This window comes from Centroberyx affinis, unplaced genomic scaffold (genome assembly GCF_046629955.1).
Source record: "Centroberyx affinis isolate AG114_WGS23_722 - 3 ecotype Tasmania unplaced genomic scaffold, CSIRO-AGI_Caff_v1 ptg001575l_1, whole genome shotgun sequence".
NCBI classification, from domain to species: Eukaryota; Metazoa; Chordata; class Actinopteri; order Beryciformes; family Berycidae; genus Centroberyx; species Centroberyx affinis.
In genome coordinates, this window is record NW_027280025.1 from 92,892 (window position 1) to 120,280 (window position 27,389).

General features: G+C 43.1%; 1 protein-coding gene across 1 annotated transcript; it reads left to right on the forward strand.

Moving 5' to 3' along the window:
- Nucleotides 1–434: 434 nt before the first annotated feature.
- zfyve28 (zinc finger, FYVE domain containing 28) lies at nt 435–27,296 on the forward strand. Its single transcript, XM_071527751.1, has 15 exons — nt 435–723; nt 17,330–17,470; nt 19,954–20,091; nt 20,329–20,531; nt 20,685–20,774; nt 20,952–21,041; nt 21,159–21,260; nt 21,389–21,588; nt 21,631–22,996; nt 23,312–23,407; nt 24,158–24,321; nt 24,426–24,542; nt 24,789–24,890; nt 25,088–25,191; nt 25,347–27,296. Exons 1-15 carry the CDS (start codon nt 688–690, stop codon nt 25,476–25,478), a joined length of 3,081 nt encoding a protein of 1,026 aa, XP_071383852.1. The 5' UTR covers nt 435–687; the 3' UTR covers nt 25,479–27,296.
- The last annotated feature ends 93 nt before the right edge of the window (nt 27,297–27,389 follow it).

Sequence of the window (27,389 nt, forward strand, 5' to 3'; positions counted from 1 at the left end):
ATGTTTGTATGTTCAGTCTTTGTTTAATATTTAGCTGTCACACATGTTTTAAATACATTTGTTAAATTAATACATTAAAATATTTGAATAAATAAATCAAAACACAAAAGCATCACATGCCTGATGCGCATTCCCCCTCTCAGTTCTGCCACTGCAGCATAATGTAGCTCTATGCCACATGATAAATGAAAATAAACATCAAAATAAAACAGCAACCACCCAAAAGGTACTTTTGTCACAGTGTCCAATTCGTTATTATTTCCGACCAAAAGCGACCACGGCAAAATGTATTTACTACTAGCTTAGCAGGAGCACTGAAGGCAGCATTTTCCTGGGAAAGTGGGAGGTGAATGTTGTCAACGTGACTGTCATCAAGTAGAGGGGCAGAGAACAGCAGAGCCGTCGGTGTTCTGCCTGTCTGTATCGTCGGGACTTGGAAAGTGGCCGGGCGGGGGAGACAGCCAACCTTGGGATTCAGGAAAGATGGAAATAAAACGCTGTTTTAAATAATTAATTGGGACGTTTGAAAACCGTATTTCAACATTTGGGATACCGCGCTTTGTGTTTTGTACATTTTCCGTTTTAGATTCCCCCGTTGCTAGCTAGCTTAGCAACCTATCGCTGTTACTATCAGACACACAGGTAGGAGAGGAGGGGTTGGTGACAAAGGAAGGTGGCGAGGTAACGATGAATCGCTTTCGAAAGTGGCTGTATAAGCCTAAGGTAAGTTATCTTGATTTCGCCCGCTGTGTCAGCTTTACAGTCAGTTCTTTTCTGCATAACTGATGAACAAATCAGCTTTCGAGATAGCTAGCAAAACAGCGATCAATGTAGCTTGCTAGCCTGACGACTTCATACACTGCCACACATCTGCTAACGTTAGCCTTGGTTCCTGATGTTACACTGTATCAACCAACAGCTACCCTTTTGTTGTTGCTGCTGTTTTAATCAAGCTCTAGTATTGGCTAACAACGTTGCAACCTGGCATCATATACTGGATTAGGCTACTCACTGCCGAGTCTTGGTCTGACATTGTCATTAATTTTAAATATTGTTGAAGTTATTGAATTAATAACTACCCGTACTCACGGAAGGGCAAGCATGTCATGATATACTGACAGTAATACGTAGGGGCAGGGGTCTAAAAACAATTTTGGTTTAGCTTAGAGTATTTTTTTATTACTTTGTGAACGCACAGATTTATTTTAACAGAATGAAATAAATTACCTTTAAAAATAATTTCTAATGGAAAAGTAGATAGAATAGTCATCCATTTTTATAAGGATTTAAAAAACATACTGAATCAGCTGCATCCATATCTCAGGCCCAGATCACACTACAGTTTGTATATTTGCTTTATGGAAAGAAGGTGGATTTGTGAGCAACATCAATTTTTAGAGCGAGCAAGTAATGGATGGGCTCTGACTCTTTAAATCAAGTGCAGAGTGTGGAAACATGCCTGACACAGCAGAGAAAATATTGAAGGCTTGGACGCCTTTTAAATGAACAGTTTTCCATATGCCAACAGCAGCACTTTTTAGGGTGAGTGAATGTGAAGATTCCTCCATGGAGAGAAGTCTTGGTAACCTAGTTGAAGGAGGAAAATTGTGGGCATAGACTACTTTCTTCAACAGCTTGCACTCACACATCACTCCATAATCCTAGGCAGGTTATTGTGAACAGTGGGGTATTGATGATGTCATTTATTGTGTTTATAGTGTTCAGTATACGTTCAGAGATTCACAGAGAGTCATAGCTTTTGTTAAATGCCAAAGTTAGATTGATAAAATCCTACCTGGCCTATTACTAGAGAGAAATTCTGAGCCTTGGCTATTGTAATTTTTAAGGTAGGTTTACAACTTGCATCCACCCATCACCTTGTCCCCATTACTCATATGCTGTTGAGGAAAGTTGGGCATTTGCAATTAAGATTGCTCAACTATAAGCAAAAATCCCTTTGAAAAGGGATGCTGGATTCCACAGACCATTCGCAATACTCTGCACTTACTCCACACTTACAATATTCTGATGTGGCCTGTCCGAGAAGAGGGGTGTGTGGTTCTTTTGACTGCAAAACGGTTGTTATCATGGACTGTTGGATATTTGCATCTTGACGTTTGATAAAGAGGGCTACGTGTCACTAGTGGCTAAAACGGTTAAAAAGTTCTGCACTCCAGTCCACAAACTTTAGCTTGGTGCAAGTAGAGTACAGACTTTTGGGGCAATATCAATTCCTGTAATTCTTTTATTAACTTAACTGTCAAGGCCAGTAATTGACAGCAGAATGAACTCATTAACTGTACAGGCTATCTGCCAGTGAGGATTTTATTGTTGAGGTGGTTTAAGTATTGAAATCTTTAAAAAAGTGCAGGCTGTGCGTCCAGTTTGGCATTTAATGTGACACAGAGTTGGATTGAGCGGGGGGTTTTTTTCAAGACAGACATGTACCAGTACATAACATAATCATATAACTAAGGACCAAATGATAATAAACATAAACATAAACATTTGTGTTTGGTCTGACATTGCAGTTTTTGTGGTACATCTGAACCTCCTTTATATTTGAATAGTGCATTTTAATGGAATAAGCCCATTCCAGTATATTGGCGTGAGAGCTGCACAATACAATGAAAACATTGAAATTACAGTACTGACTAGAGAATCACAAGGGAAACATGACTGACATGATGACAACCTCCTAAACAAGTTGCTTACTGTGGTGCTCTGCAGAATTCCTGGTCCACATAACAAGTTTAGAACGTAGGCATACGCACATCATGTTCAATTGGTGCCAGATCGAGAACAGTTGCAAAACAGGAAGAGAAATCTGCACAACCAAAATAACACTCACACCTTTTAATTAGTGACTTATTTAAAAATGACAATGTTTCGATCCCACCAGCATCTTCAAGTCAAAATCAATAAAAAGTTGCACATTAGAGTCGTATTCAATCATAGCAAATAATTTTTTGTAGTGCCTAAAAAGAAATTTGGTCAAAAATTGTAAATTGAATTGTTAATTTGAGCTGATGCTTGCCAGTAATTGAAGACACTTGGGGGACAATGGCAGTAATCTGAGTTTTTGCAGCAGTAATGTCAGAAAAGGCAAAAATGAAATACCTCTGATTATAGATAATCCCCTTGCTCTTTACCACACACACACCTGCGTCATTTCTCTTTTCACTCTTTAACCATGTTTGCTGTCACAGCATTTTTGTGGTCTATTGTTAGGTTTAGGCCTAAGTGTTGGGGTTCACCAGGGTATTGTCACGTTCATGAATGACTACTGCCTCTTTAGCGCTGAGCTCTTACATCAGTACTTTTTCTGCCAAATCACTGCCTTGGTAAGAATTAACAGTATTACATATAAGCCTGCGGTTTTAAACAACAGATTCTGCCAAAAAGGACTAAAGAGAAAAGCGCTAAAAGCCTTAGTAATTATGCCAATCAGCATGAGAAGAGAACAGTAATGAAAGGAAGCTTCAGATCATTTTATGCTCCTGCAATAGAATAGCAGCTAAGTTAGCAAGTGCATTCTTTTTTGCTTGGAAGAAACAGTATTTCTGTGTTAATTGAAATCTGTGGCCAGCCCACGGAGTGTTCTGGCATTTATTGTTGAACACTGCGTAGCATTGTCATTTTGCATCAACACTAAGCCGTTTATTATTGAACTATGTTCTCCTGGAGATAGAAAAGCGTCGAATCAGCATGTTCCCTTGACTGAAGCAAAGCTATTGATATTTCCAGAGCTGCTCTTTACCTCCCCAGATAAGTCCCACTGAGGAGGATTTTCTTTTGCCCCTGCTACACAATCCCTTCCTGGTGCTCTGGAGAGCACTGTGCAACACTGAGGGACATAATGTACCTGTCTATTCTGTCTGACTCTGTTATCAAAGTGCCAACTCCTGGTAAAAGACTACGTCATTCAATATGACTGGGCTGTCCTGGACTGCTAGAAGGTTGTGACACGTAGGGCAAAGGTTGGAATAATTAACAGACCCAAATTTAGAATGTACTGGGTTGAGATTTCAAACATTCCTTCTAGCCCTTTAAACTGGTCTAGCTGGTTTTTGTGTGAATACTTAACCTATCCTTCCCAAAACAGCAACAAAGGAGAACTCCTACTCGTTTTAGGTTGTTCTGTTTTTTTGACTGCTCATTAGCTGCCCTTTGACTGTACATTTTGCAGGGCAAAGTTTTTGGTATGAAAAGAAGCAAGATAAAATTCAGCATGCGGGCTGGGAGAGGGTGAGAGAAGGGGAGAAGTATTCATGAAAACCTGCTTGATTGCACATGGCTGCGGATACAGACACAGACGAGACCTGGCTCAGGTTTCCAAGCAGCCAAAATGGCCACTATCTCCTCGCCTCTCATTCATCAGAGGGAGACTTGCAGAGTGAGTGATGGAGAGAGATGTCAGGAGGCTAAACCTGTACATTTCCCCTGTAGCTTTTGCTCCTTCCTTGGTGTTATTCCATCAGGCATTCAGGAACTGACCTTCAGCTCCACACCACCTCATCTGTCAGTGTGACGGGCCCACAGCTAGCACCAGGCTGGGTGTGCTCGCCTCCATCTGCTGGATCCTACTAATTTGCCTTCCATTTCCCCCTCTCCCCACTGGACAAGCATATTAGAACGCACTTTGGAGGAGCCGTCTTCACTGTGCCGGGCGCCCACACAATCTCCTTGTTTAGTGGGAGGGTAGCTGATACATTCTGGGCTCTTTCACATCTAAATGTCAAACGGATATCAATGCGTAACAATGTAGCTGGATAGAAAGTGTATGAACATACTGTATGTATGCTAATGTATGATAACCTTGATGGCGTCATCTAACGTCTAACAATTCACTTGATTCTTGATAACCGATCATTACTTGTTTTGTTTCAGCACCGTCAGACACAAGAAAAAGAAAAGAAAAAGCATGTTATTTTTAGTTATTTTGTGTAACAGATTTAGAGCCTCAGAATCATACTTTCTGCCCATCAACTCCACATATGTGCATTTAGATGTTGAATGTTGACTTTTGTTTATTTATTACGGCAAATCCCAAATATATTTCCCATTTTAAAACTCTTACCGTATGCACTTTATCGTCAGTATTGAAAGATATAAGATAATCATTTACAACATCAAAAAGCTTGTTTTGAAGTTTAGAGAGGTAAATGCTTTAATAGATCAACACTTTTGGCTGAACAAGAAAAAATAAGGGAGGGAGGGAGTTTCAGTATTTTAACCACTCATTTGATTCCTGTTCAAATGATTATGTAAACCATCAAATTTAATACTTGAAAACAACTTAAACAAGAATTAAAAAGGCTTTGACTTGACAGCCCTTACTATGCAATTCGATAATAATAATAATAGGTAATAATAGGTTGTCAGATTTAAAAAGTAGTATCTGGGTGCATAAAGTCCAAATTTACAAAGTATTTAATTTAATTTACATGCTTTTAGTGGTTACAAGTGTACATCAAATCTCGTAATAAGGGACCATCTAGCGTATCTGTTATGTGCATTTGGAAAAAATGATGAGAAAATTATGTTTAAGTACACATGTTGATGAAACATGACAAGGGGTATTGGAATTTACTATGATCATAAATTATTGTCAAGTCATCATAAAAGATGCTTTGGAGATATTTGCACCATGAAACAGAAAACCTGATAGTTGACGTTTGACAATGTTGACCAAATACACCTTTTTACAAATCATCCCATCCGTGTGTTCTACACTGGAGCCAGTTTTCCCTCTGTTTCTAGCTCCCTGGGCCCTGCTTTAAATGCAGAAATTTAGTTCAGAATTTGAAAACAAATCTTTGCTGTGCTGTCCATTTGTCATTCATCACTAGCCTGGTTTGTTTGTGAATATTGCTAACATGCAAGTGGAAGAACAGAGTAGCCAAACAATTAGGGGCTTGTCTTCCCAGAGCGGGTTCTGCACAGTTGGCATAGAGTTGAGGGAAGAGGGAACAGCAAACTGCTGAGCAGTGGCCAGCATGGCAGCATATTTAGCCTGGTTTCTGGAGCTCTTTATGGATGTCTCCATTCTGCTTACCCAACAGCCATGCGGTAATTGATTTGGTGTCAGCTGCCTGGATTTAGAGAGCTGACCCCTGGTGCAGATCTAGGCAGGCCAGGCGATTGAAGGCCTTTTTAAATTCATTGCAGGATTGGGAATCGGGGCCCACTGTCCTAGGTGTGGGGAGGCGATGATTGAAGGAAAGTAGCAGTGGAAGAAGAGGGGGATTTAAAGGTACCACAGAGAATCAGCTAGTCCTGATAATGACAGAGAAGTTGCATTGATTTTCCACACCTCGTGTCTTAATGATAATACTTGGTAGCCTCCACATTTCATAATCACACGCTTTATATATTGCTCTGTTCATTGTCAGTGGTGATGTGCACAGAGCATGCACTCAAGGTGCCCTTTGTCTGGAGTATATGTATTCGGTCTTTGACTGCACTCGAAAAGGCTATATGAAATGCACAGCTCCACCCCTTCTGTTCTGCGCTCTGTCTCTCCAGCAGGGGAGAGAGGGAGGGGAATGAGGAGAGGAGGAGAACAGTAGGCCTGTATTTTTGGGATTAGTTTTTGGCCCTGGATACAGTTGGCAGGAGATAAGATGAAAGGATGCCTGTCTTTAGCAGCTTTCATACACTAGTGTTTCTTCTCACTGGATTCATAGTGAAATAACACACAGCATATTTGGTTAGCTCCTTAAGGTGGCTTTGCCAAATTGTGATATATTGGCTTAACTTAGCAAGCAGATAAGGTTATGCTGCGCTCATTTTGTTATTACAATAGTAAAAATACATGATTGCATACCAAATACAGTCTTCATACCAAGTACTATTAGGCAAAAGAAAGCTATGTTATGAGTTATGGAAACATGCTGATTTAAGTTAGTGATTTAGCTTCTTTGCATTTCAACAATTTTCTGCTCTGTAAAATTGCCCACAGTTGTGGGCTTTGTTTAAATATCGTCTCCACAGACAGTGGGCACCATGGCAGAGAGCACCAAAGTCTGCTCTACTGGACAGATAGTGTCCAATAGAAATGAAGTGGTGTGTGTGTGCGTGCGTGCGTGCGTGCGTGCGTGCGCGCGCGCGCACATTGGCGCAGTGTCTCAGTTCATGACTGTCATTATATGTGATTTGGGACAGCCTGAGCAATGCCTGCCCTCAGTCATTGTCCATAACAATCACCTGTATGTGGACAGAATCAGGCTGACTGTGAGCTGTGAATCATGCACATTCACAACAGTAAAGAGGGGTTATGGTGCAAAACTGCAGGGAGGGACCGTTACAGTACTCGGGTGTGTTTGTTTAATTTTCATTTGGTTTAATAAAATTCTTAAATGTAGACTATTTTTTCTGCCAGTATTATTGTATAAGGACAGGGGGCATGCATCTCCACCATCCTTGTCATCTTATCAGGGCTCATTTACTTCATGGCATAAATGTCAAGTTGTTGTTGTTTTTGCAAATCTAAAATTCCCTCCCATCTGTGGCCACCATTGAACCAGCAGGCAGTTCTGGATTGTATAACTGGATTATTTCTTGCATAATAACTTCCCAGCAGTCACAGGTCCTAAAGGGGAGAGGGGTGTCCCCACGTGCCACACTCCCATCAGGGGACCCTGGACATGCTCGCAGCCACCTAAATCCTCTTTGCCCCCCTGTGTTGCCTCGGCCTGTCCTGCTGGACCATGTGCCAGGCACATGCACGTTCATCACACAGTTCAAACGCCAGATTAAGGCAGTCCTCAAACAAGAGACAAACACACAGTCAGATTATGACGCCATCAATCCAGATGGACAGATCACTCTGAATATAGTCAGTCAATGAATTGAGTAAAGTCTACCAGCTACTTGTATGGATCCAACTCAGCCACTAGCTAGTAGGAATAAAATGTATCTGTAGAAATATTTCTGAGGAGTCTGTGATAAATTCCATTAACTGTTTCCATTATGCACTCACTCCATAGAAAATCCCAGAGTTTCCCAGAATGTGACCAAAATGAATTTGAGAGGATTTTAGTATCATGCTTGAAAGGCCGCTGCCGATAACTGGGTAACCACAGGAAAAACTCCTACAGAGCTAAGGAAAGCAATTCCTAATGCAGGCTGAACATGAAAAGAATGACTCGGCACAACTGAAACTACTTCAGCATAACACAGCATGTATAGATGTACACAGCATCTGCTAAATTTGATATGATCAACCAAGGAGGGTCTTATGGCTAATCTTCTAAGTAATGGTTGAGGAAGTTTCCATGTTTGTTACCAAAACGCTTGGCTCATTCTGGCCAGGGTGTTTTTGCTGAGTCCTGAATAATAAATAAGGCATTGAACTGTATACAGCTGCTCGTTTTGCCAGTAACTGACTGGCTGAAGCAGAGTGAACTGGCCCCCCCCCACAATATTTGCCTCTGCTCTGAGTGAGGTATCCTTGGAAGGCAGCCACAAGGCAGCAAATTGAGCCTGGAATAGAGTGTGGAGGGCAGAGGCAAGGTTTCTCATAAGTCCCTTAAGTGGGCTCAGTGCGCACGCACCAATGCTATGGAAGTTCATGAAGCATTAGCCAGTCATCTTCCCCCATCCGCACAGTCTGACTGGAAATGAAGCCCAGAATCAGTAGCTCAAGGAGAATGCTGGCTGAGACGATGGAGATGAATAAGTTGATTACACAGAGGCAGGCAAGCTGACACACTCTGAATGACATCATCAGCATGCCTCAATAAGAGTCAAAATGTCACTGCCTGTTATTCATGTATTGTAAAAAAAAAAAAAAAAAAAAAAGATAAAGCTATTTCACTGAGTCATTGTCAAATGATTGTGATTGAGAGGGTTTAAGAGTAATTGTCACTCTGGGTGAAGTTATGGGAGCTTAATGGTTTGAAATGATAGGCTTCAGACCACAACGGATAAGGATTTTTGAGTCATCTCAAAGAGAGGGCATCAGGGACAACTGACAGCAGTAGTAGCTACAGGAGAGTGGCAGGCCACAGGGGACAGACGCTGAATCTGCTGAATCATTTTCTCACTTATGCAAGGTAGGGGTTGTCATTGGTCATGATGACGCAATTCGGAAGTTCAGGAGTCAACTCATCCCCAGATGTTAACACACTTACTTTCCTAAAACATTTTTGCTGCCTTGATAAAACTTGGCTGAAAATTATTGTTTTCAGCTTCTTGCTTTGATCATTCAAGAGTGAGAATAAATATTAAGAATGTCATTTTTGGGTGGCTTGCATTCATCTCTTTACTCAGTCTCACTTAAGACGGTTTTAAAGTTTGAGATTTTTTAAGAGATTTTGTGCACAGAGACCAAATCTTTCAAACCAGGGACTGAACACTCATACTAGATGTCCAGTCCGTTGTCTACATTACTTCCTACCCTGTGCCTACCATGTTATGTAAGGAGATGAAGAGAGGCACTTTGTTTTAGCAGTGACAGGTTGCCTTTTTTCTTTTCAGAGCCGAGTCCTTATTTGACTCTGATCTCTTTGAGAGATGTAGCCTAATATCATCACTGACTCATAGTCCACATAACAAGGCAAATATTACCATTAGAGGCCTTAGATTTCCATTTCAAACAAAGGACTAGTCTGCATTTACGTATCATCTCAGACACAGCTGCTCTAATTGTAGCCCAGTTCACCAGTGGTGTTTAAGTAACACATCTACCTCCTGACCTCCTCAGACTTGTACTGAGACAGAAGTTGTCATGCTGGTGTCAGGAATGGCAGGGATCCTTCAGCAAGAGCAAGAGCTTGTTCTTATGGGTCAGGGTTATGAAGTTTCCATATTCGGGGGTGGGATTGATGTTTACCTTTTGAAATGTTCAGGCATCTGTTTGCTTGTCAGGACTGACTTCATCCTTCTATACGTTATTTCTTGATTTTGATACCAAGACACATCACGCCTGTAGACCAAGCAACAAGGCCAGACTGTTGCTTTCCATCTAAAGGTAGATCGGCATGTCCAGAACATCGCCTACTATTGACTTCTTCCCCATGATGCAACGCTGCAGGAATGTTCCCTCTTGTGTGTGGAATGCAGCAGGAGGAGGCTATAGGGTGGCGTCTGTCTCAATGGCTTCTTTTCTTCCTCAGTTAGACTTGGCCTATATGCTACAGAAATCTCCAGAGGAATGCCACCACTCTGTAGACTGTGTTGTGCCCCTGCTGGAAAAGGCTGTTCGCTGTGGCCCACTCTGGTTTCCTGTTTGCTCATGACATTTGTAGCATGGACTCACTCATAATCGAGCAGTCGTATAATGTCCGGTCAAATCTACCCCATTGACTGGATATGGCATGTCATCACCTTTTTAACTCTTCTCTTTGCTGAGAGATTAAATTTAGATTTGAAGATGTTTGCATGGCTCATCTCTTCATTGTGGTTTGTTTGCTCCCATGCCTGTAATTCAGAGGATTGCTTTCATTGCTTTTGTCTTCATTTCCCATTACACATTCAGAGAAACCCATTTTGCAACTTCTCTCCATTACAGTAATGCTATAGACAGTGATGAATAATCTTATGTCCAGTCAGTGATGACTAATTCTGTTCAAGGCTTGATGTAGACCTATAAGGAATAATGATATTAAAGTTTGTGGTAGATCCATCTAGGCCTAGGCTCTTAGCAGTCTTCTTTTTATTGCTTTTTTTTGTCTTGGTATCATTGCAGTGGGGTGTGGCTCTCTGTATTCCCATCCATCACAGGTGATTTCTATATAGATAGAGCTGTACGTGACCTTGTTAAGAAACAGCACTTGAGATAAGTGTGAAACACTTAGTATATTTGCCTACTGTAATAGATTTAATACTTATCATTACTGCGTATGATTGCGTGGTTGCATGCATTAGTGTGTATAAGGTGGCTTCTCTGTGCCCCTCTTCCAAATGTAGGCCTATTCAGTAAACATGGCACAGTAGAGTCTTATTTGTCCAAAATTCACACATCTGTGTGGGCTAGTTAACCCAAAAGGAATAAAAAACACAATATGCAGGAATACTATTGATTTTGCTCATTTGGCTTTCTTCTACTCAGTGCAAATTGGCAAGAGAAAGGCAGCAGGGTTGAGTATTGAGTTGGGAGCTGGTCCTTCAGCTGGAGGACCTGGGTTCATGCCCCCATGTCGGCAAACATTCGCCCTACTGAAGTGTCCTTGAGCAAGACGCTGAATCCCTATTCGCTCCAGCTGACCCCAGCTCTGATTCCCCTCTGATGGGGAGGTGCAAGCAAAGAGAATTTCCCCACAGGGATCAATGCAGTATCACACATTAAGAGCAAATTGCAGAAAGGGAAAAGGAGACAACCAAGTCAGTTTTACTTTGTCATTTGAAAAACACAACACAAGCTAACTAGAAGCAAATAACTAGAAGCAAATAAGCTCAGTGGCCTGATGACCACCAGAACAAGTCTGTGTCACTCACCTCCCTATATGTGTGCTGGGCACAAATGTGTGTTATGACCATAGTTTATGACACAAAAATTACACTGCATCAAATCCATCTTTATGGACCTAGTCAATTGTTGGAATCTGTGTATTAACTGCAAATGTGTGTCCTGTAATCTTGGAGTTTATCAGCAATTTTTGAGTACTTTGGAATTTCCACACATCAACATCATCACATCAATATTTTAATTAGGATTCAAAGAAAGAAACCAGACCAAAAGAGGTTCAAAGTAATTTTTTCCCACACAGTAATAACTAATAATAAAATAGACGCGACATGTACCCCGGCTGTAGGTTATATCTCTGTTTTCTCCATGCTGTTTGTTTCATTATTGATGAGAGAGAGAGAGTGAGGGAACAGCACCGTGTATCATATTCAGAGAGAGAGAGCCCATGGGGAGAGCCTCACGCAACCGGGAGCAGAGCGAACTTCAGGGAAAACGTCTTATGAGAGGTTGCCTTTAGTCTGTTCAGTAAATGGCACTATTCAGTTTGACTTAATGAAACACTTACAGGTGACGCATGGCAAAGTGAGGATGTTTACCGGTGTGGTTCTCCTCCTCAGTCTGCATAGTCACGCTGTCTGTTATGAGGCTGAGCTCCTGCACTGTCATTGGGTTTCTGTGGTCTGTGATGATGCACGTCGGCATGTGGTCGCCATTTTCACCGTTAACCTTTCAATCAACTTAAGCCCTCTCCAGGATATATATGTGTATGTGTGTGTGTGTACGTATGTGTGAGCTAACTAAGGTTTGTACCTGGACCCATTCCAGGATCAGTTCCAGTAGGTGTTGGAGTGTAAGAATGGCTCATATTTTGATATTCAAATCATGATGTATGCACAATTTTAATTCCAATTGTTATTTTATTTTGGGGCGGCCTGAGCAATAAGGCCAGGTGATTAATTTTTGTTGTGTTTACATTTTATTTTTAGCAGTGGGGGCAATTCTCCAGCCGCATGAATGTAAATGAGCCCCTCTCCACACACTCCCACTCGTTTCCCTGTGCCTCAGTAGCACCTCTCCCCTATCCTGTGTGTTGTGGCTGTACATGTGCGCCACTCAGCAGTGGACTGATCTGCTGCGCTGTGCTCTTCCCCACGGTTTGAAGAGCATGGTGTGAGATAATGACACAAATCCTTTACCAGGGCCAGGCTCTCTAATTACACCTGCTCTTCCGGGGAGCTTTCACACAATATTAACCATATGTTAACTCCCATTGTCAGGATCGGCGCCTCATTCATCGTTTGCTTCCCCGTCCTTGAGTTGAGCATTCGTGCATGTATGAATCTGTATACATACACTGTGATGTTTTGTGTTTGCTTATAAAGCATCAGAAGACCTTGGGAAAAAGGAGAGCAATCTGTTGTTGAGCTGGCCTATACAATGCCCTACTTGCCTGGTTTTATTTTCTCCCTTAAGACTGTCAGTATGTTGCTGTTTTATGCTACCTTCATGTTTGTGTTGTGTTGCCTTGACCTGGCCGCTCCCTCCACATCTCTCTCTCTTCTCCTGCTGTCTCTCTCTCTCTCTCTGTCTCTGTCTCTCTCTGTCTGTCTGTCTCTCTCTGTCTGTCTGTCTGTCTGTCTCTCTCTCTCTGTCTCTCTCTCACTCTCACTCTCACACTCACTCTCTCTCTCTCTCTCTCTCTCTCGACTCAATGCTTTATTGGCATGGCATGAGGATCCCATACCTTGCCAAAGCAGAAAGTGACAAAATGAGTTACATTCACTATGCACTTGTTTTTTAGGTGCTCAGGGCAGGATATGCATGATTGGAGTGAGGGGAACTACGCCGACTTTAAAAACTCCACCTGTTAACAGTTAGAAAATTGTTGAGCTACTTCCTGTTATGTGAACGTCCACAGGCTGCAGCAAAGACCCTAGCCATGCTTGTGGCTTGAGCGCACACTGTATTTCCCTTATGCAGGGTCTCGGGGCACTGCGCCGCGTAATTCTGTAATGAACAAACACACGCACACACACATGGAGCCCGGCTCTTATAGCACCTAATAACGACTGAATAAGAGCAGCGTTAACAGTGTTATCCTTCACTTATCTTCTCACAACATAAACGGGGAACTTTTTGGAGACAGGACTTTCTTCATATCTCACAGGGTCGTAAGAAGTGAGATTCTGTCTCAGTCACAGTGGTCAAATATCCTGCCACCCTGTGCTCTCTGTTTAGGGTCAAACAGAAGTCTACTTTGCTCTGAGATTTGGTTTCTTTCCTAATTTCTGTTTTGTTTTGAGATGTTTGGTTGGGCCAGGTGGATTGAGGGCTGTTTTGAAGCTCTTATGTCTATGGCCAGAGTTTCAGAACCAGCTAGGACACTCATCTGTGTTCAGCTCTTGGTATCACGGGGCTTTGTAATTGTAGGAGTGAGGTTCACTGGATCAGAGATGTTTGATGGCTTGCTTTTGAATTTTGATAATGAGTGGATATTGGCTGAGTTCTGCCCTGCATGATTTATTGGCTCTGTTCCTTTGGATGTTTAGTATATTTTTGTAACCCTAAACTTCACTATAATGCAATTGAATGTATTACAGAGTATAGAATTTTGAGCCAGGAACAAATCAGAATACCAACTGGAATTTTTCTTTTGATTGTGTAAAAACCATGTCTTTTAATTCATTCACAGCCTTGCCAAAATGTCTTCTGGAGTTACTAATCAAACCTAAACCTATATGAGTTTTAGGGTAAATTTGTGTTGCTGAGAATTGGATCGTATTTTGAAAGGTCAGGATTTTGGTCTTTTTTTACGTTCACAGTCAGTGCCCATGTTTTTCTGAACTTGAAATGATGTTCAAACTAGAGCTGCAATGATTAATCGATTAATCAATTAGTTGTCAACTATTAAATTAATCGGCAACTATTTTGATAATCGATTAATCAGTTTGAATTATTTTTTAAGAAAAATAAATCAAAATTCTCTGATTCCAGCTTCTTAAATGTGAATATTTTCTGGTTTCTTTACTCCTCTATGACAGTAAACTGAATATCTTTGGGTTGTGGACAAAACAAGACATTTGAGGACGTCATCTTGGGCTTTGGGCAACACTGATCGACATTTTTCACCATTTTCTGTCATTTTATAGACCAAACAAATCGATTAATCGAGAAAATAATCGACAGATTAATCGACAGTGAAAATAATCGTTAGTTGCAGCCCTAGTTCAAACTGTTGAAAACCCTCTAGAAGAACATGATCATCAGCAAAGATCAGACCTCTCTTGCTGTCTCTCTTGCCCATTCTCTCTCAATGTCTCTCTGTCTCTCTCTCTCTGTCTGGTTCAGTTACTTTATTGGCATGTCTGTTTGTCATAAACAATATTGCCAAAGCAGTGTACAAAGTGACACCAGTTCAGTCTAGGTAGCATTGTCCTTGAGCACAGAATGAGTTATAGTTACCTTGGCCAAACAATTAGGGCGTCAAGGAGCAGCATGGCAGCGAATGTATTATAAGGAAAGCCTTGTAGAGCTTTTTATGCAGTAAAACAAAGCTTCCACAATATTAGAATCCCAACCAAAATATTGTGCAAAATCTTTGATGGCATAATACAGCTTAAGTATGGGTATGGGGTCCACTCAGTCATCCATATATGCAGAAATAATATATTATGTACGGACAAAAATGCCAACAAATGCATGTGGGTCAAAATTAAGCCGGTTTCCATTGGTAATAAATATTCAAAAAAGCACAAAATTCGCTCAAGAGTCGCTTCATATTAAAGCGTTCAAAATCCAATTTAAGTCTGAACAGACGACCCTCAGTGAACTGTTGCTGAGACTGAGCAACACTAATCGATCAAACTTAAAGGCTATATCAGCGTGACATCACAACAACAAAGAACTTACTTCCGGGTGGATAACGTCGGTGGTGCTGCATCGGCACTACAGTATTTTTCGTGTTATTTAACCAAAGTAAGACCCCTTTTTAAGCTCTTGTGATTAGAAATACACAGAAATTATGTAGTTCTGGCTGTCCACTGAAAACGAGACATTCCTGATATCGTTGCTGTTGATATTTGTTAGTGTATAACCTAACATAACCTAAATATATAGCCTATTTAAGCATGTGTCCACAAACTATATTTTACCAAAATGTTTAAAAATGCTTAAAATTTCTGTTTTGGCTACTGTCTTACAACAAATTAACCATAACTTTCTGTTTTTATTTTATATTATGTTATATAGCCAACAGTGACAGCCAGTGACACAAAGTAGGCTATGTTAGTGTGATTCAGCGAGCAGAAGTTCAAATTCAAGTGGTGATCTAACAAAGCAACCTCAAACCAGTCATTTTTTAGTGTTTTGCTTTATAGTAGAAACTGTGGACTGTTTGTTATTTACTTTCAGACTCGATCGTAAAGCATCTTGACTGTAAAGCAGGGTATGATAGCAAAGCCAGATCACAAACCACTGCATGTGTTGTGCTACTTGTGCTGTGCTAGAACCACGGTCCATTAAAAACTGTGCGGATAAAACATTTGTGGCACTTTGACAATATGTTTTACTCGTGTAACAGAAAAAAAAAAGGAAACCTTACCTACATGAAGTGAAAGATTTTACCCGAACGGTTTTTAATGAAACGCCTTGGGACTGGCAGTGCAGTGCCAGTCACAACGGAGCTACTGCTGTGCTAGACCCAAACGAGACTAGCAAAACCGAGAGACTGTGTTACTGTCACTCTAGCAAGCTTGCACGTTATGCTACCCAACAGCGACGTTTATCATTATTATTACTGACCTGTAAGAAAATGAAGAGTGGTTGCTGCCAGCCTGTCCCCAGTTCTGTAGATGCAGACAGCCTGTAAACTATTATCTGTATCCACCGATTCCGTTAGGTTGCTTTAAAACGGAAAAAGCCTAAACCTAATCCATTATGTACCAAGCTATATTTGGCATTACAGCCCCAAACACAACCCGATTTCGGAAGTATAGCCAATCTGTTTGTTTACAAACGTTCTGATTTGGACTATACACTCACAGTACAACACTGTCAAATAAACCAAATTATGAAACAAAGCAAAGAATCAAGCATTCGGAACATTGAGATGCAGAAACCAAACTTAAAGTAATTAGATGTTATCATGACCAAAAAAATATGGCTGAATGTCTCTTTAATGTCAGAGACAAAAAGCAGAGGCAGAGATCTTTACCAAGTGCAGGCTCAGTGGCCATCAATTGGTGATAGAAAAAGGGAGATATATGAAATCCTGACAACCAAAAACATAGTATGTGTATGACAGGTGAGGTTAGGACAGAGTTTCATTTTCTCTTAAAATGTGAAAGCGCCGAAGCATCAGAGAGAGAGAGATGCTTCAAAAAGTCTGATTTCTAGGTGTGGGAAATAAAGCATGTCAGTGAGTGACCAAGGCACACATATACACCCACTCACACAAAAACAAACACACACACAGAAGGCGCAGAGTATTAAAACCCTTGGTAGTAAAAGTTTTACACTTAACCCAGGTCAACAGCCATTAAAGGGTTTAGTATCTTCTCGTGAGCAGACATTCACGCATGGCAATACACACACACTCACACACAAAGACAAACAATGTTTGCTACAATGTCTGATATGCTTTTACTGGCTTTTGAATGATTTGTATACATGTTCTCAATTTTGGAACTGTTTTCTGTAATTATAGATATTGTTGATTATGTACTATTGTATAGTGCATATTTTCAAGCCCAATAATTAATCATCTCAGTATGCTTTGAATGTATAATCTGTTGTTTGTGGGTTTTGCAAATTTACATTTTGTACACTGCTTTGGCTATGTTGTTTCTGATAAACTGCCATGCCTATAAAGTAACAGTAAAGTAACCGAATCCTGTATTTCTCTCTGTTTCTGTGCAGAGGACAGACCCCCAGCTCCTGGCCCAGTTCTACTATGCTGATGAGGAGCTGAACCAGGTGGCCACAGAGCTGGACAGCCTCGACGGCAGGAAGGACCCTCAGAGATGCACCCTGCTGGTCAACCAGTTCCGCTCCTGTCAGGTCAGTAGGGCGAAAACAAAAACAACACCCATCATCCTTTTTTTTTTTTTTATTTACTTCTTGGCTACTCTTCTGAAATTCTATATATTCAAATTAGTTGATTGAAGCCATTATTATTAAAGAATGCACAGAAATAGTCTCTCATGGCCAAGTGAAGGGACTAAAACTGGAATAAAGTTGTATTGTGGCCCAGCTGGGATTTGACACTGAGCCAGGAGGTCGTATGTTTGTTTACAGATTCATTTGCTGTGGAATGAACCTGAATGGACCTCGGTTTGACCTGGAAGCAGAAAATAGCCACTAGCCATATCACCCTGCCCCGGACATAGGCATGGTGATATGGCTAGTGCCTCACCAAACATTGCCTGGCCAAGCTCTTATATCAAGCAGTTTCACAGATAAGACGAGATAAGGAGGCTTTGTTTGGGAGCAGCCACTGGGCACAGTCATCTTGCTTTGATAACACCGGGCTGTGTGTTATGTAGGTTAGTAGTAAATGGTTACAAGAGTGGCTTATTTAGGAAGAGGCACTCCAGAACTACTGCTTTGATTGAGGTAATTGGGTTGAGATCAAACTTGTGTATTTTATTTTAGAAATATGTCGGTTTGTTTTAGTCCTCTGAATATTAATCAACTGGAACTGGATTGGGTAATACCCAATTTACTCTGTGACAAAAGTTTTGCGCTTTAGCTGCTAAAAGAATCACTGACTGTAGTAAAGATCTTAAGTTTGAAGCCTCAGATTTGAATGTGAATTAAGTATTTTTTGATGGTATAGTGAACTGTTTGTAGGTGTTTTTGTGGTCATGGCTGAGAGGAGCTGAAGGGAGGATGCTGTGCATGAGTGATGGCTGCCATGCTGCACCATGCTGAGCGAGCTGAGGGTGGTGGAGGGAGGTCATCAGCTGGCCCGGTGTGCCTCAGCCTCCCCCCACCGCCTGGGCACACAGGGGAGAGTCACTTAATAAGGTCATCACTTGATCCCCGACTGTTTTCCATCTCTTTCCCTCCATCCTCCTCTCTTCCAAGCTGTCACATGTGTTTCTTCCCCATTTCTTTCTCTTTTCTCCAACCTCCTCTCTCTTTTGCTCACTCGCTCTTTTGCTTTATTTCACCTCCTTCCTCGCTTGCTCTCTGCTGAGTTTTCTTATTCACTTCATTATCATCCCAAATTGACCGGGCCGTGAAGCGCTGGATATTAGGTTTGCGTTATGCAAACTCCAAGCCTTTAGCTGAGTAGAGCTTTTGCAGCAGTTGTGAATGAACAATCCTGGCTAGACTGTGTCCATATCTCAAACTCTGCCTTTCACTGAAGTTGCAGTGAAATGTTTAACAGCAAACTCCAGGCTGTTTCCCTAGTTATATGGTCAGAGAGGAGTCTTTTCAGTGGCTTACCTCCTGAAGGACTTGGAGCACAATTTAAGCAGCATGATACCCCACAACCCCGAGGCCCCAAGAATAGAAGGCAAGTGCTCTCATGCCAAAGTTTTGCACTTGAACCTGCCACTGCCGCTATCAGCTCTTATTCATGGGCCTCTGTGGGGGGTACTGGCAAGCTGCTCATATTATGTTGGCACGGCTGTTCTCACAGTGCGGCCTGCTGGAGCAGGCAAGTGAGTGTGTGTGTTAGAGATGGAAAAAGATTAAGCTAGATGGCATACACAAGAGACAGAGTGAGAGAAGGAGGGTGAAAGATAGACGGTGAAACAAGTAAGTGATAGGATGAAAGACGAATGGAAGCCAGTCTTTTGTCAGATGCTGATGGAGCAGGTACCATGCCAAAGTCACTCCTTCGGGATGATTTGAAACTGACAGTAGTGAAGGTTATCGCCAGTGTCCCAGCCGGAAGAAGCACAGAGACAGTAGGGGGGGTACTCAGACCGGGCCAAGACACACGCACAGCACACAGCCATAAAGGAGTCAGTGGTTAAGCTCTCTCTCTCAAAGCTTTTTAATCTTTCTCCTTGGGGCGAGCAGAGAAAGACGCAGTGCTGTGCCTGACAAGATTACAGCGCGCAGTACAGCCGCAGCTGAGTGAAAGGCTCATTGTAAGTCATTGTTATGGCTGTTGTACATGCCAGCGGCACATAAGCTCTTGATTAGCTCTTGCTGTGCGTGACACTGCGTTTGCACCGCTGGAATTATGGGCTTTAGTTTAGTGTTTTTATTGAGGGAGAATGGAGCTGCGAGGGCCATAATGGTCCCATGTACTTGTCTAATTGTTTTCAGTCATTTCCTAATCAATGGTCTTCAAGACGCTGCAATACAATGGCCTTCTTGGAAAAGGTGACAGGTTTTTCAGCATGCATTATTAAGCAACATTAGTGGATCAAAGTAAACACTGAGAAAATTGCTTTTCAGGAACAGGCTTGTTCATCCATCAGCCTGTTTTCAGTCGCTCACTCACTAGAATGCACCTCAGCTTTATCCTTCCAACTAGTTTGTTCAATTTTGTTTTCTGTCACTCTCCTCCATATCTGCAGGACAATGTGTTGAATATTATCAATCAGATCATGGATGAATGTATCCCCAACGACCGGGCCAACAGAGACTTCTGTGTCAAGTTCCCTGAGGAGATTCGTCATGACAACTTGGCAGGGCAGCTGTGGTTTGGGGCTGAGGTAGTGTATTCCCTCCAGCATCAATCTGTAGAAAACAACCTTGCACAAGTCCTACACACGTACAGTTGCACACTTGTGTGCGCACACACACGCAGGCGCAGCAAAAATATTATAATTCATTTTACAATCACAACCTCTTTACCGCCAAGTGTCCCATTTTAAACATAATTTTGCCAATTATAATTACCTAATCTCCTATACACGGCAAGATCATTTGTGATGCATGCTCCTGTGCAGTGTTTGGCCGCTGGCTCCATCATCATGAACAGGGAGATAGAGAGTATGGCCATGAGGCCTCTGGCCAAGGACCTGACACGCAGCCTGGAGGAGGTTCGCAACATCACCAGAGACCAGGCCCTGAGAGACCTCAACTTGTACACAGACCGCATGAAGGATGCACTGCGTCACTTCGACAGCCTTTTTGCTGAGTTTGAGCTCAGGTAAGTTAGGACTGGACATGTTGGCAGTTTTAGCATCATTAAATTTGATATTAGCTTAATTTGAATCCACATTTATCATCCTCTCTGTTGGTTTTTTGGTATAGATTTTCCAAAAACTTGACATTCCACTTCCTTCCTGTCTTCCATTGCCAGTTATGTGTCAGCCATGGTGCCTGTGAAGTCTCCCAAAGAATACTATGTACAGCAGGAGGTGATTGTGCTCTTCTGTGAGACTGTGGAGAGGTGAGTGTACAGAAGAACAAACAATCTTGAAAAACAGAAGGGATAAGCCCATGGAGTGCTGCTGATTTGATTAGATTGAAGGAGGGAATTTTCCGGGACCTAAATCTGAGTAATGCTTCGAGGAAATGCGGTGATTTTTTTTTTTATAGCGTGTTTTCTGCTATGCTTTTGTCTCAGGGCCCTGAAGATGGGCTATCTCACACAAGACATGATCGATGACTATGAGCCCGCACTGATGTTTACAATTCCCAGACTAGCCATTGTGTGGTAAGTGTTGCCTCTCCCCTCCATTCTTCTCCCCACCTCTCTTCCCCTCTTCCCCGCCCTCTTACACTAACAGAATTTCAAACATGTTTTATTTTTTATTTTTTTTATTTTTTTTAGCGGTTTGGTTGTGTACTCAGAAGGTCCTCTCAACCTCGATCGAAAATCAGAGGACATGTCTGAGCTCTTCCGGCCTTTCCGCACTTTATTGAAGAAAATCAGGTATAGTCCATGAGTATGAAATGTGGGTCAAAACAACATTGCAAAACCTGAATCTATCCTCATATTGTGGCAATATGCAAAATACCATATGTGTCACTATGTTACAACAGTGCTATGATGCTTTTCAGAGACCTGCTGCAGACCCTGACTGAGGAGGAGCTGTTGACGCTGGAGAGGAACCTCTGCATCTCTCAGGACGGGGAGTTGTTCACGGGCCAGGGGCAAGCCAAAAGCACTGTACCAGCACCAGTCCCAGAGCAACGCTCATCCTGCAGCCCCACTAATGACGCTCCCAAGGGGGAGAGTAAGGGGGAGAGTAAGGGGGAGAGTAAGGGGGAGAGTAAGGGGGAGAGTAAGGGGGAGAGTAAAGGGGAGAGTGAGGGGGAGCCGGAGCATCTGGCTCTGTTTGTCTCTCCCAGCCAGGATGAGGTGTTGGGGGAAGTGGAAAAGGGCTGGGAGGAGGTGGAAACTGAGAGAGGGGAGGAGGAGCAGGAGCAGGGCCTGCTGTGTGAGGAGGCAGAGGAGGCTGAGCTGGCCTGCTCCATGCAGTACGACGAGGAGGAACTGGAGCAGCTCAATATGATGGTCTACCGCGTGGGAGACGAGATGTCCACTCTGCTGTCACCCCCCAGCCAGGGTCAGTCCCCGGCCCATGTCCCCCGCAGAGGAGAGGCAGGAGGCTCCAGTGGGGTTTCCAGCACTGAGGCTTCTCCCCACAGGCTCCTGGTATGCCGGGGAAGGGCAGGCCTCTACGTAGAAGAGGAGGACAAGGTCTTCTTCATGGAGGACCTGGACGCAGCAGCAGACGGCATCACCAGCATCTCAAGAGAGGCCTGTAGTCGTATGGTCTCGCCCTCCAAAGCATCAGAGCCTCCTGTGCAGCGCAGGCCAGGACCCCTGTCAGACTCCGCCAGGAACGGCTGGCACTCTGAGGCCCAATCAGAGGAGCCTTGCCCACAGCCACGCGGCCAGAACCCAAACTGTCCCAGTGCAAAGCGCTCCCCTTGCACCTCTGCCCCCGGCTCTGAGCCCCTGCCTTACACCAACGGCTGGGAGGTGGGGTTGGAGGGGACCGCCTCTGAGACTGCCGAGGTCATCGCCCACCGCATGGGTGGGATGAAGCTGTCTGCCACCGTCATCTTCAACCCTCGCTCCCCCAGCCTGACGGAGCTGGCCGTGGACAAGCTGCTGCTGCCCCGGCCCACTTCCTCTGACGTCGAGCCCTGCGGCCCCCTGGTGGCCACTCACTGCCTGCTCAACTCCTGCGTCTGCTGCGGCAGCTGTGAGGACGGCCACGAGGAAGCCATAACCATGGAGAGCACCGGGCTCGGGCTGGGCCTCTCCCTGGGATTGGACAAACACTGCAAGACCCCCAATGCGGTCATCCAGTCCTCTGCTTGCCGCCTGCCCCCCCCAGGTCATGAGCTTCACAGTAAGGGCGAGCCCTCCCAGCTGACGCCTCCCTCCTCTCGCTGCTCCGCTGAAGCCCTGGTAGAGGAAGGAAGCCCCCAGCTCTGTGAGAAGTGCCTGGTGGTGGCCCCGGGGCCCAGGCACCAGCCACAGGACTGTAGCTCCAGCGGAGGGGGCGGATCGTCCCCCTGCCACCACCAGCTGAGGACTGGGAAGAGGCAGCAGGACAGCGGAGGCGGGGAGAGGGACCGGGAGATGGACAGGGACAAGCCAGGAAATAAAGACTCGGAGGGGGACACCAAAGAGGACAACAGAAAGAGCTCCAGGTGGGCTGTCATCTCTAAGAGTCATTTTACTGGCTGTTTGATTTATGTTTGGATGATCTGTCATCAAGTTTTCTTTGGGGGACATTTGGCCTCGATGCTCTTATATCACAGTCTTGCATCAACATAAACATCTGTTTAAGTTTTATTTCACCGTATTTCATCATTCACTTTAAATTATTCTGTTGCTTTCATCAAATGTTTTTTCATTTTGTTGCCTTAATGATAACAATATCTGTGCTTTTTATTTTGCCATTGCATATTTGTTTTCATTTTGTTCTGTAATTCTTTTGTTTCTTCTTTTTTGGTTGTTTCTAGTTTTCAGAACTCTCCCCTCAGCTCTGTGTCAGGTAGCGACTGTGAGAGTGTGTCAGTCACCACATGTAGTCTGTCAAGCAGTGCGTATACTCCCAGGTAACCAATCACTCATGGAAATGTGTATCAGTGGTGTGTGTGTGTGATCTTTTCCTGCCCAGACTCTGATAATGACAATCATTTGATTAAGTTCTTAACATGCATAGATAAAAAGATGACTCTGTTAATATACCAGTTTTTATGCAATCTCGTCTTCACATTCAGCGGTTATTGATTGTTGTGTCAATCCATGCTCGTTCCACAGGTCGGCATCAGAACAACAGTGAAGAAGAAAGTCAGTTTGCAAATGAACTACAATAGCTAGCGCAGCTTTACATCTAGTTGAGGCCTGTTTTTCATGTGCTATTGTGTTGGATAGATTCCCACTGCAGTTACAACAAGCATTTTCACTGAATGCTTTTTAATGCTAGCAAAGCAGCTAACTGGGTTGCTGATCCCTCTGCACATTATGCTGAAAAAGGTCTAGGGTGATATGAGTTTCCCCGCTACAAAACCGAACATCATTTGATTGTGACTGAGAGTGATGGAGATAATCCCACTGCCTGAGCGGAACCGTAGTCAGAGATTTGACATTCAGACATTTTGATCACAGGGTGGGGAAATGGCTCGGGAGTGGGTTGTGGAGTCGTTTCCTTTTCAATCTCCACTTTATATTCCGCAGTCATCATTCTTCACTTAAAGATTGAAATCTTCCATGGTTGGAATATAAATGTAACGCATAAATAATATATATGCTTTTGAGAATGATGAACACGACAGTCTTCCCTTGTCTCTCCCCTCTCGCTGCAGCCCAGTCAGCAGTCTGACCACCAGCTCGGGGACGTCAGAAGACCTGGACCATCAGGAGATCCAGCTGGCCCTGCAAGCTGCCAAGATGGCCGCCAGGAACAAGATCCGATCGCGCTTCCACAGCAGTAGTGACCTCATCCACCGTCTTTTTGTTTGTATATCGGGTAAGAGCCCCTACTCTTTCTCTTGGTCACTCTCCCTCCATCCTCTCTGTCTCTTCCCTCTCTCTCTCATGCTGATGTCCGTTATGCGTTCCTGTGAAATGCAGGTGTTGCTGACCAGCTGCAGACCAACTATGCTAGTGACCTCCGCAGCATCCTGAAGACGCTGTTTGAAGTCATGGCAACCAAGTGTGAGCAGGGGGACAACGATAAGCAAAAGAAAGGTGGGAAACATGTCTTACATATGTTGCTATATCGTCTTTCCCTTATTGCTCTAATATGCTCATATTTTGAACTAAAACAAATCCCTTCTATGTCTTTCCTTGATGATTATTTAGGAACTGACGCTTATTCTAGTGTTGCATTCACTTTGGACAGGAATGTCAGCTAAATGCTTAGGCAGGGATGTTGATACAAATTCTGCCATGTAACACTGCATTGTTTCTTTCTTCTTCTGTGGTATGCAGCAGGTCCTGGTCTGCGTAGTGCAGTGCTGGAGGACTGTGCTCTCTGTCAGGAGACCATTTCCTCCTCAGAATTGGCAGCCAAGGCCCGGGAGGGCCAGTTCGAAGGTCAGCAAGTCCACTGCTTAAACACACACACACACACACACACACACACACACACGCACACTAGTAATACGCAAACACACCCACACAGAGTTCAGTAGAAATGTCAGCAGTTTTCTCCTCCCCCTTCCCTCAGCAGCAGACATACTGATGGTGACAGGCTTGCTTAGTATTAACGGTCTCTTGTTGGCTCCATGCAGACCCTCCTGACTGGGTCCCTGACGAAGCCTGTAACTCTTGCATCGCCTGCAAGGCTCCCTTCACCGTCATCCGCAGGAAGCATCACTGTAGGAGCTGTGGAAAGGTACAATCGTGTCAGAATTCCCTCATGACTCAGTTGAATGTGTATCAGTTGACGATCAAATAGACGTCTGTAAGATTATAGATCGTCATCATATAGTGAATCATACATTATAAACTGTCAAATTTTCATGTGCGTGTGTTTCTGTGTCATTTCAGATCTTCTGCTCTCGCTGTTCCTCCCACTCTGCTCCTCTGCCCCGCTACGGCCAAGTGAAGCCAGTCAGGGTGTGCACACACTGCTACATGTTCCACGTCACGCCCTTCTACAGTGACAAGACCGGCATCTGACCCCAGATAAACACCGAAAGCACACAATCCGCCTCAACGTGAGCATATGCAAAGGATAAATCCAAGGCTGTGTACAAAGCGAACGTGAAACTGCTCTGGTAAACCGTTATGGTCGTCCTCATTGTACCTGCTAAGCAAGGCTTGGGAATAAGGCCATCATGGATGAGAGAGCAGAGAGACGGGACACGCAGCCACGCAGACTATAATTAAGACCCTTTTTTGCTTTGGAGATGCTGCTGCCTAACTGGGAACCAAAGGGTCCAATTTCTGTGTCCCACCCCTCACAAATGATTCACAAATGCCTGTCTGACTACAGAGGCGGAAAAGGGAGAGGGAACAAACAGGCAATAACAGATTTTGAACTGGCATATTGCAACAGTCTTCTGTAGCAGTTTGCAGCACAAAATAAGAAGAGCAGGCCACCTAGTTTGTTTTGTTGCTTTTGGTGTATATGAAAGGCCTTGTGACATATTTTCCTATGCTTTAGCGGGCTTCCCACATTTGTGCCAGAGCTCCCACGGGACTCGGATTACTCAAAAGAATGTAAGTCATGATAACCATGTAAATAAGGATAATTATGGCGATAATAACTACACTACACTGTCATCAGTTAATGGATGCTATATATATGGGAAGTGGAAAGCAGTCTTCACCAGGCTACCAGTCTCAGCGAAGCAAAAAAAAAAAAAAAAACATACAGCTTTTATATTGAGATTCTTTCATGCTTTTAATGGCAATGAATGTGTAATTCTGTATCACTTTGTGAAATGGGGTCTTGATTCTACCAAGATTGACAGATAGCCTTTTAACAATGATTATGGGCTGTGCCCATTGCTTTTACAGTTGCACCATGGCATGTTTTAAAAGTTTTCTGTAGGGACTCCACTGCACACTGAGATGGATAAAAGGGATTCCATGAGTCACCACTGTCAGGTCTCGAAGGCCCTCTAGTGGAGAGTAGAGCTCTCTTCGCTCAGTCCGCTCATTAGCACCATGATGTGTACAGTATGTTTTGAACCAGAGGCCTTCTCAGGTGCTGGCCTACAGACTACAGGCCGATTATTGCCCATTGGTTTTCTCTTCCTCCCAGTACTTATCGTGCAATATTGTGACTACTAATTGCAATGGTCCCACACATTTTAGTAGAGACGAACCTGTGCTATTTAAATTGTAGTTATAGGCTAACTATTTCTGAAGAGCAAACCTGTGCTGATTTGTGTTTACACTGACCTTTTTTCCATCCCTGTTTGGTTCTGGTGGTACAGTCAGACTGGAACAGACCATTTGTTCCCATACTGAATTAATTTGCACTTGACTTCCTTGTGCCGTTGACTCTGCTTCCATTGCAATGAACACGTTCAAAGCATCTTCCATGCTCATACTCTGTTCTGTTTGTAACATCTAACTGAGCTGAAATGGCCAATCTACAAATATGGACCTCCAAGCATAAAGGACATAATATTACAGTGTGTCCATTCTGCTCTGACTTAAAGCAATTTCTCAGGCATTACATTGTCTAAATCACTACTGTTGGAACACTTTTATTTTCAGCAAAGAACATATACTGTATACTCACTTTGAAAAGGTATGTTTTTTTCTTTTATAAAGAACAAAAAGAAATAATGTATGAAGCTATAACTACTTTTCTGTAAAAAAAAAAAAATGGAATCATGCAGTAATTAAAGGGCAGGTTATCCTGTTATTTCAGAGCTTGGTCTTATTTTGTAAAAAGCCAGTACATTTCCATGATAAGAGCTGTGTAAAATATTTAAAAAACAGAAATAATGTTATATAGTTTTAAATGCTATGTATATTAAAATAAATTACTTTTTCCTGTTTCAAAAATGGTGACTGATGTGTTTTTTTGAGGATCCCATTATGAAATATAGACGTTTGAGTAATGCTAAGATA